The following is a 9,773-nucleotide window of genomic DNA, read 5'->3' as shown; positions in this document are numbered from 1 at the left end:
TATTGAGTTATTTAAGAATCAAATAATTTCTATAATCACACTTTCAACAAATAAATGCTTATACAAACACATTTATAATTGTTAATATTCTACCTATACACTCAAAAATTAATGTTAATATTGCACCTATATAAATGAGAAATATAATGTTTCAATACATAATTTAATAATATTATAAAATATATGTATATTATATTTGCATTATGCATAAATAAATAAATAAGCGACTACTTGCACGGGTACACTGCTAGTTGTTCCTACAAAAAAAACCTCTCCATCCAAAATTATAAAATCGTCGGCGAATGGTACCATTTTTACTACAAAAAACCTCTCCAACCAAAATTAAAAAATCGTCTTTTTGTCACTACCAGTTTCGTGTTGGTCCCAACTTAGCGTGGCAAAAATAGCTTCACAAGTCCCGCACTTATCCAACCCAACACGTATCAAACTTTTCTCAGATTGAGAGCCATGGTTTCTTCTTCAACCAACACCGTTGTTTCTCTTTCTCTGCTCTGTTACTTGTCCTTCTTTGCTTTGTTCTCTTCCTCTCAATCCCAAAGGGTATCCCTGGAATTATACTATGAAAGCTTATGCCCTTATAGCGCCAATTTCATTGTCAATTACCTCCCTAAGATCTTCAGTAATGACCTCTTACCCATCGTTGACCTCACCCTCGTTCCATGGGGTAATGCTAAGCTCAATGGGAATAGCAACTTTACCTGCCAGGTACTGTCTCAATCTCAATTCAACAATCTTTTTTTTATAGTTTTTTTTAGTTTCAATTTTAATCTATTTGATAAGTTCCACGTCAGATTAAAAATATGGTGGAACCATTGTTTATAAGGCTTAGACAACTCTCTATATATCAATTAAATTTTGTGGTTGAGTTAGTGTAAGGACTCTAATGTTTTTTAAATTCCTTTCTGGTTGGTAGTTGCCCTTCCCAACAAGTTGCTCTTAGGATCGAACCTTGGCCAAGCTTCTAGATACCTAAGGATCGGGTGCTGGACCAACTCCTGGTTGATTATTTTATTTTATTTTTATGTCTCAGTTAGAAAGGATTTAGATATAAATTAATTTGTCTTAATGCTTGATTTATGATGAAATCTTATGACATGTAAGGTTCTAAATCTGGATTCACAGCCGCTACAAACACCGATATGATAAGGTTTTAGAGTCGTTGAAACCTTGTCATGGCCACAATTGTCACTGCAACTGACTCATGTGACGGTAATTGTCTGAAACGTCAAGGTTTTGGAGTTTCGTAACCGTGACCGCAACCTCTATTTAAAACCCAGGGACATGTTTTGTTTATGTACCCAACCCAGTTAGTCGAAGAAAGCTTGGTTATTGTTATTATAAGGTAGTGTGCAATTATTATACATGTTAGAGCGGAAAGTAATGATATTGATGGGACTGGTGATATCACCAAGCCACCAAATGCTACCATAATTGTTCAGTTCCAAGGTTTCAATTTTCTGTATTTTTTAATTGAACTTGAAGTGAATTTTAACTGGGTTTATGTCTGTTTTATTTTTCATTGTTGGGGTTTGCAGCATGGCCCATATGAGTGCTTGCTGAACACTGTTGAAGCGTGTGCAATCAATATCTGGCCTGAACTGGTAAGAACTGATCAACAAACTGGCAACACATAGTTTCTTTGTATATTCTTCTTTTTGGAAAAAAAATGACTTGTTTTTTCTTTAATTGGGTGTGAGAAGTACTATGATATTTAGAATAAGTTGAAAAAGAAAAACTGTAAATGTCTAACCAAGCAAAATCAGAAATTACACAGCTTCATTTGTTTTAAAGTTACTGGAGTTTATGATTGAGCTTTTTCTGCATGTTCCAAAGTTAATCTGATCATACTGCTAATTCAGTATAACAAAAATTTACATTTATATCACTGTTCTAAGTATTTTTACATCTCGCACCTTTTCACAGAACCAGAATTTTCCCTTCATCTATTGTGTTGAGACATTAGTGTATGAGCGTAAGCAGAAAGAGTGGGAATCTTGTTTTGACAAACTGGGGCTGGATCCAAAACCTATTGATCAATGTTATAATGGTGAATATGGAAAAGAGGTTAGTGATTTTATCTGATTTATCATTCTTGAAATTATATTCCATCCTATCACATGTATAATATGTATAATGTATAATAACTACGACCTGAATAACTTTCTGCTGGCTACCAACTTTTTTCAACAAGAAAGAGATTGAAATGTGCTAAACGTTCTCAAGTAACTTAATGTTATTTTTTAGTTTGATATTTATATAAACTTTGAAGTTTTACTAACACTGCTAATGTAACAAACTTGTGGAACGTGAGAATTAGGAATTTTTAAGTCATACAGAAGGATATTTGGGTTGTTCTTTTAATCCTTTCTTTAAACTAATCAAACAAAGAATATATTATTGAATCCATCTTGAGTAGAGATATTCCATATCAATTTGCAGTTACTGTTTCCATTATTTAAGATTTTGATAATATATCTATTGGTGATAGTAACAATGCTTTTATTTGGAATTTGTGATGTACTCATCTACTGTGTTTTTCTTTTCTTCAAGTTTAAATGAAATAACTAAAAGTTATTTTAACCTTTTCTAACAATCACTTCAGGAAACATTGATTTGATACTGGCTTTATTGTTTTCATTTGAAGCAGTGGGTGATCTTTGAGTACCAATTAGTAGCTTATGAACATTCATAGTTCTTTTTTTGTTTCTTTGATGCAACTACTACAAAAAGATATAATATGCTTATGGACATTCATCTTTCTTTATGATAACTTGCAGAATGTTAAGTCAATACTATCTCCAGACACAAACAATTAAAGATATGATAGAGTGCAAGTCTATATATCATTTGTTTGTCTGAAATTTTTTCATTCAACATTTACAATCCAAACAAAATTTGTATAGTAAACAACGCTTTTATCTAACATTGTGATGTACACATCTATGAAATTTAAACAGATTGCAACAATTACTATGGAAAAACTTGATTTCTCTGGTTTTCATTTCTTACAGAACTCTGAAGCACTGAAATAGTGGGTGATCTATGCTTCTTTGTTATAACTGCTACAAGAAGATTTAAATAATAGATCTACCAATGTATTGCTTATGAACATGGATCTTTCTTCATGATAACCTGGCCAATCTTTTCTGAATATTTTGCCAAACTTGCAGAATGTTAATACTACCTCGGATTGTAAAAAAAAACCGTTTGGCTGAATTTTTTTTCTCACGTAACATATACCATCTTATGTAGCTGGAGCTAGAGTATGCAGCAGAAACAAACGCTCTGCAGCCTCCTCATAAGTATGTTCCATGGGTCGTTGTGGATGGAGAACCACTCTATGAGGTTAGTTTTGCAAGTTTTATCCTGCCGAAATACACCATTTGACGCAAAGATAGACCTCTAATTAACAAATGAATTTATGGTTTGCATATATGCTATACAAATGTACTGCAAAGTTTTTAGAATTTCAAATTTCTTTTGCTGCAGGATTATGAAAACTTCTTAAGCTATGTCTGTAATGCTTATAAAGGCACTGATACACCGCAAAGTTGCACCAAAGCATCACTTAATGCTGTTCCTAAAGGGGATGCAAAGCCTAAGCATTCAGTATCCAATATGGAAAGAATGATTCCAACATGGGAAAAAGTAAGGTCAACCATCACATCCTGGATGCAAAAGATGAACTTCTGAAGTGCAATATAGATGTGACAATGCTGTGTGTGGTTTCAGAGTGGTTTGTTCATGTTCTCTTTAGAAAAGTGAAAAATAACTTGTAATAAGTTAATAATTTCTATGCAAAACCCTCTTGTGTAGTTAAAGTGCCGTAAAAAGAGTATACAAAACATGGTCAATTTGGCACTTAACAACTATCTCCTCACTATCAAACTAGAAAGGGTGAAAAAGTTAAGTAGTACAATAACATAAAGAAAGATTCAAAATAAAAGATTGGATAAGGCCAAGGACATGAAGATTTTTGTAATAAGGAACATATATTAGGGATAAAACTTATTGTCTCACAAATGTGTCACCTCTTGTATTACTTTGTGTGATAGGACATCTCCATATATTTTGGTGCATAAACAATTGTGATATCCATCCTATTTGTTTCCACTAATTATTTAAATTTTAGAAACATTTTCTATTTAAGTTTTACTTTTAATTTTAAACTCAAGAACATTTTACTATATACACTATCAAAATATGGTATATAATAATGCTCATGGGAAAAGAAATGCCAAGGAATGAGCGGAGATTTGGTTTTCTCTGTGTAATTTAATGGTATAAAAATTAAAGTTATTTTGAAATCGTTGGGAGTAGTTGCATGAATAAAACTGGTTACTAAAAATACAAATATGAATACTTAAATTTGTTCTAAAGTCATAAAAAATTACAACTTAATCCTAAAAAGTTAAAAATACCACACAATTCGTCATTTTTTTTATAATTTTAAGAAACTTTCTTCATGATGAAATCGATAGGTGGTATGTTGTATGATGAGTTTGGTATATGTGCATCGGATAAATGAGAGAATTATTTAACTAAAGTATGAATTACTTAGCTAAATGAATGTTGTCTTCCGTTCTAAGTAATGACATGCAGGATTTATTGGTCCAGCAGGTATTATGCAACTACATAATCAAGTTACTCGTACTTCCATTTGGAGCTCTAAGGTGGGTTAGAAAGTTTCAAGTAGGTGAATGGGTAAATCCTGGTTAAATAGAAGGAATTTGAGGGCTCTTCCATTTGTGATTCTTATGACACCAACTCTGCTTAGTAAGAAAATTGGTTTGGAAGCTCTCTTCAGATTGTCACAAACGCCTAACTTTCAGGTAGACCTATTTCTTTATGGTGTCAAAGTGATACAACATTAAAGGAAATATTGCCTGTATTAGTTGTATTCATTGTATAGGAAGAGGAGCGGTGTCTTATATTCATTCTATGCATGATATAAGCTAGCTATGAGGCAGGGTTTAACTGCCAATAACTAATTTTTAGTTGTAAGAGCTTTTCCCGTCAATTCTAGAATTGTATAAGTTGGGTGCTCGGGGAAGAGCTAGTTAGTTTTTCATATTCATTTTTCTTTTAACTTCTTGTAACTTGTACTTCTAATAACACATGCCTCTAAATTCTTCCAATTCATAGAGTTTCCTGTAGTTCATTGATTTTCTTCGAATTCTTTCTAGAGCTTCCATATCAATTGGTATTAAGAGCTTTTTTCGCTCTGGAGGAGAAATGACATAATCAACTCAATCACAAGCTGCATTAAGAGAAAGTATATGATCGAGATTGGAAATTCGTGTAGTAGAGAGGATTGAAAAGCGCATGGTAGAGCTTGTCAGAGTGTTGTAGAAAACTTTAGCAGAATCGTTGAAAAACACCAAAGAGGAACTGTTGAAGAGAAACAAGGATTATTATGAATGTTCATCCAAAGGGGAAGGTTGTATAGAAATATCACCAAGGTTTAGAATTTCCAATGTAGGAGATATTCATAACAACTCTTCTGCTTATTTATAACAACTCCTAATTTTAATGGTGAAAATGTCAAGCAATCAATATATCAATGTGAAATGTATTTTGTAATTGATTATGCCCCTGAGAATGTGAAAGTTAACATATCTGTCATAAATTTGAGGGTAAAGCTTTACATTGGCATCATGCATATTTGAAATCTATTAGAAATAACTAGTGGCCTAGTTTGGGGAGGTGTGTGAAGACCCTATGGTAGAGTTGATGAATTTGAGACAAAAGAGAATAGTGAGTAATTACAATGAGGAAATTAATGCTATCATTACCAGATTAGACCTTTCAGCTAAATACATTCTTAGTTGTTTTTTGGGAGGATTAAGAAATGATATACAAATGCTAGTAAGCATATTTCAGGCACAAACAATGATGAAGGCTTTGACCTTGGCTAAGTTGTATGAATCAACCAATAGACATGGGATAAATAATTTTGTTTAAAGTATAAGTGTTAAAACATAAACCAATGTTAAGCCTCCAATGGCCAGTAGACCCCTACCAATGAAGGGTAGCAATGTGGAACACTAAAGGCTAAAACTAGGTCTATGAGGAATTTGTCTCATGCTTACATGAATGAAAGAAGAAGTAAAAGCCTTTATTATTTTTGTGATGAACTCTATAGCCCTGAGCACAATTTCACACATAAGAAGGTTCAATTGCATTTTTTTTGAATTAGATGAAATTGAGAATGATCAAGTCGATGAATTACCAAGTTCCAAAGAGATCGGGGATCCCCAAATTTTTGTAAATGCCCTAACTAGTATTTCAAGTTTCAGAGCTATGAGGATGATAGGGAGTTATAACAAGAAACCTTTACATATCTTGATTGATAGTGGCAGTACACATAATTTCTTAGATATCCACATCATTAATAAATTGGGATGCAAATGAGAGGATTTGGAGACAGTCTTGGTGTCTGATGGTAGTAAGTTGAAAATCTCTTCTATGGTTAGGAGTTTCAAGTATACAGTTTAGAATAATGATTTTCAAGCTGATATGTAGTAACGTCATTTGGGGTGGTGATATTGTACTAGGTATTGATTGGTTGATTACCTTGGAGGATATCACTTGGAATTTTGATAAACTTAGAATGGAGTTTGTGGTGTAGGGGAGGAAGCATGTGTTAAGAGGGGCTAGTCAGAATGGAGTAAAAGAAGTGAAATCTCAATATTTAGAGAAGACATTGCAGAATGGGGTACACTTATCCATGATTCAGGCCTATTATGAGGAATAATGCTTATTGTAGAACCTAACCACTCATGTTGAATCTATGGAATTTCTATACCGTTGGAACAATTTGGAGATGTTTTTAAAGAACCGAATAAATTATCACCTAGCAAGGATAGTCATGATCACCAAATGCTACTCTTGCTAGGAACTAATCCAATTAATAAGAGGCCTTATAATTATGACGAGAATCAGAAAACAATTATTGACAAGTTAATTCAAGAGTTGATTGATTCTGGTTTTGTACAAAACAACATTAGCCCTTATGCAAGTCATGTTGTACTAGTAGACAAGAAAGATGGCTCTTGAAGATTATGTGTTGATTATAGAGATCTTAGCAAGGGGGCAATAAAAGACAGGTTCCCAATATCCTTGGTTGAGGATCTAATGGATGAGTTAAGTGGACCCACTATTTTTCGAAAATAGAACTTAAATCTGGATACCACCATGTAAGAATGGATCTTAAAGATATTCATAAGACTACTTTTAGAACTTATGGGGGTCATTATGAATATGTAGTAATGTCATTTGGGCTCACAAATTCATCTGCTACATGTCAATGTCTCGTGAATTCTATTTTTAAGGAGTACTTGGTGAAGTTCTTATTGTTTTTAATGATATATTGATATATAGTACCAGCGATGAGGCACATTTGTAACATTTGGCACATGTCTTAACTATTATGAGATTAATCAACTTATTTGCCAAGATGTCCAAGTTTTATTTTGGAGTTCCTCGAGTTGAGTACTTAGGTCATTTTATTTCAAAAGAAGTGGTTGCAACTCCTTTAAAGGTCAAGGCAATGGTAGACTAGCCTATGCCACAGACATTCAAGCAGTTAAGTGGATTCCAAGGCCTTACTAGGTACTACAAAAGGTTTATGAAAGGGTATGGAAGCATTGCCAAACCATTCAAGACCAGTGTTAGCTTTACCAGACTTCAATAAAAGATTTATAGTTGATGTAGATGCATTAGGGTATGTATTCGTATAGTTTTAATACATAAACATCATCGATTGGATTTTATTAATAGAACACTTAACCAACAATAACAAAAAACAAGCACTCTATGAGAAGGAGTTGTTAGCATTTATGTTTGCAGTGCAGAAATGGAGGCATTATTTGTTAAACATAATTTTTTGATTAAAATAGATCACTGGAGCTTGAAATACATCCTAGACCAAAGACTATCAACAACATTTATAAAAAATGGTCAGTTAAGTAGATTAAATTTGATTTATGTATAGAGTACAAATAATGCAAAGGTCAATGTGGTCATAGATGCCATGTCTAGAGTGGAAATTGATTCACCTACATGTTCTACATCGCTAATGCACCAATTGGAGTTTGACATTGTGGCAAGTAAGGGTGGAAACAGGCTAGGCCAGACCAGGTCAGACTTTGCCTTAAACATGTCCAACCTATATAACATATAGGAGCCTAGGCCTAGCCTGTTAGCCTGATTAATTTTTTTTTCAAAGCCTAGGCCTGGCCTGCTTAAAAGCATAGTCTGACCTATTAGCATGTTTAAAGGCCTGTTATAGTATATAATCTTGAAATATTTCATCATGTATACATTTAAATATGCTAATATTCCTACTTTAAATTAGACTTTTCTAACACTAACAATTAAATTATTTTTTTGTATACATTTTTATATTAAAATTACATATATATTATAATATTACTTATATTAAAATTGTATAATATAACTAAATAGTTCGGCCTGTTAGGCTTAATAGGCTTTTTGGATGGCCTAAAGCCTAACCTGTTAAAGAAAATAGGCTTTTCAAAAAGAAAGCCTGAGCCTGACATGTTCATGAAAAAAGCCTGGCCTGACCTAGCCTGTTATAGGCCAGATAATAGGCCCCTGGTAGGCGGTCTGGCCTGTTTCCACCTTTAGTGGCAATGATCAAATAATCATATTTACATGATCTGGAAATTCAAACATTGATGCAAAAATTGTTAAGAGATCCATCTTCTCATAAGCATTATCAATGGAATGGGTTTGAATTGAGAAAAAAGGGTAAGCTAGTGGTGGGAAGGGATTAACCCTTAATATAAGAGTTATTATAGTGGATGCATACTACTGCTTTGAGTGGTCACTCAGGCAGGCAAGCCATTTTGCAAAGAATTAAGGCGTTGGTTTATTAGAATAATATGAGCAAGAATGTCCAACACTTCATCAAACATGTCATGTATGCCAAAAATGCAAGTACAAGACCACCCATTCTTTTGGTCTATTGCAACCTCTATCCATCCTTGGCTTAGTATGACAACACATCACAATGGATTTTATTGAAGGAATACCTCTTCTTTTAGTAAAAAAGTCATATTTGTGGTAGTTGATAGATTGAGTAAGACAACATAGTTCATGACTATATCTCATCCTTATATGCTACAGGTGTAGCTCAATATTTTTTAGAGTAGGTATTCAAATTACATGGGTTCCCTAAATCAATTACAAGTGGTAGAGATCTTGTTTTTGTAAGAAAATTTGGCAAGAATTAATGGCTTATCAAGGTGTGCAACTAAATTTATCTACAATGAATCATCCACAAACAAATAGTCAGTTGAAGTGGTTAATAGATGTTTGGAGACTTATTTGAGATGCATGCGTGCTGGTAACCCTCAACAATGGCCTCAGTGGATTCCATTGGAAAAATGGTGATATAAGACCACTTATCATACTGCAATTCAAACTACCCCATATGAGATTTTGTATGGACAATCTTCCCCTGCTTATTTGCCTTACTTGCTTGAAGAATCTAAGATTGACTTGGTTGATAGAAGTTTATCAAAGATAGAGGAAATGTTGAAAGTGTTGAAGTTTCTTTTGGTTAGATCTAAAAATAAATTGAAACAAGTAGCAGACAAACATATGATTGACAAATAATTTCAAGTAGGTAACTTGATGTGCTTGAAACTACATTCCTACAAGCAGCATTTTCGTAGCTCATAGGGCCAATGATAAGCATGGAATCTTTTTGGGTTACTGTATAT

General features: G+C 33.3%; 1 protein-coding gene across 2 annotated transcripts; it reads left to right on the top strand.

Moving 5' to 3' along the window:
• Positions 329-4,012, top strand: LOC109328916 (gamma-interferon-inducible lysosomal thiol reductase-like). 2 transcript variants are annotated; one of them, XM_019562559.1, is made up of 5 exons: positions 329-726; positions 1,557-1,622; positions 1,951-2,085; positions 3,274-3,366; positions 3,511-4,012. In XM_019562559.1, the coding sequence occupies exons 1-5, from the start codon at positions 469-471 to the stop codon at positions 3,712-3,714; spliced, it is 756 nt and encodes a 251-aa protein (XP_019418104.1). In that variant the 5' UTR covers positions 329-468; the 3' UTR covers positions 3,715-4,012. The 2 variants fall into 2 exon arrangements, with proteins under 2 accessions (XP_019418104.1, XP_019418103.1); XM_019562558.1 differs by having other exon boundaries at positions 1,945-2,085; positions 3,511-4,006.

This window comes from Lupinus angustifolius, chromosome LG16 (genome assembly GCF_001865875.1).
Source record: "Lupinus angustifolius cultivar Tanjil chromosome LG16, LupAngTanjil_v1.0, whole genome shotgun sequence".
NCBI lineage: Eukaryota > Viridiplantae > Streptophyta > Magnoliopsida > Fabales > Fabaceae > Lupinus > Lupinus angustifolius.
The sequence above is the reverse complement of the archived record's forward strand: the minus strand, read 5'-3'. Positions and strand labels throughout refer to the sequence as shown.

Bases quoted from the DNA above. Each gene is read 5' to 3' on its own strand.
- LOC109328916 (XM_019562558.1), top strand. From the start codon at position 469: ATGGTTTCTTCTTCAACCAACACCGTTGTTTCTCTTTCTCTGCTCTGT. The intron at 727-1,556 runs GTACTGTCTCAA...TGGGGTTTGCAG, and splicing joins ATAGCAACTTTACCTGCCAG to CATGGCCCATATGAGTGCTT. The intron at 1,623-1,944 runs GTAAGAACTGAT...ACCTTTTCACAG, and splicing joins TCAATATCTGGCCTGAACTG to AACCAGAATTTTCCCTTCAT.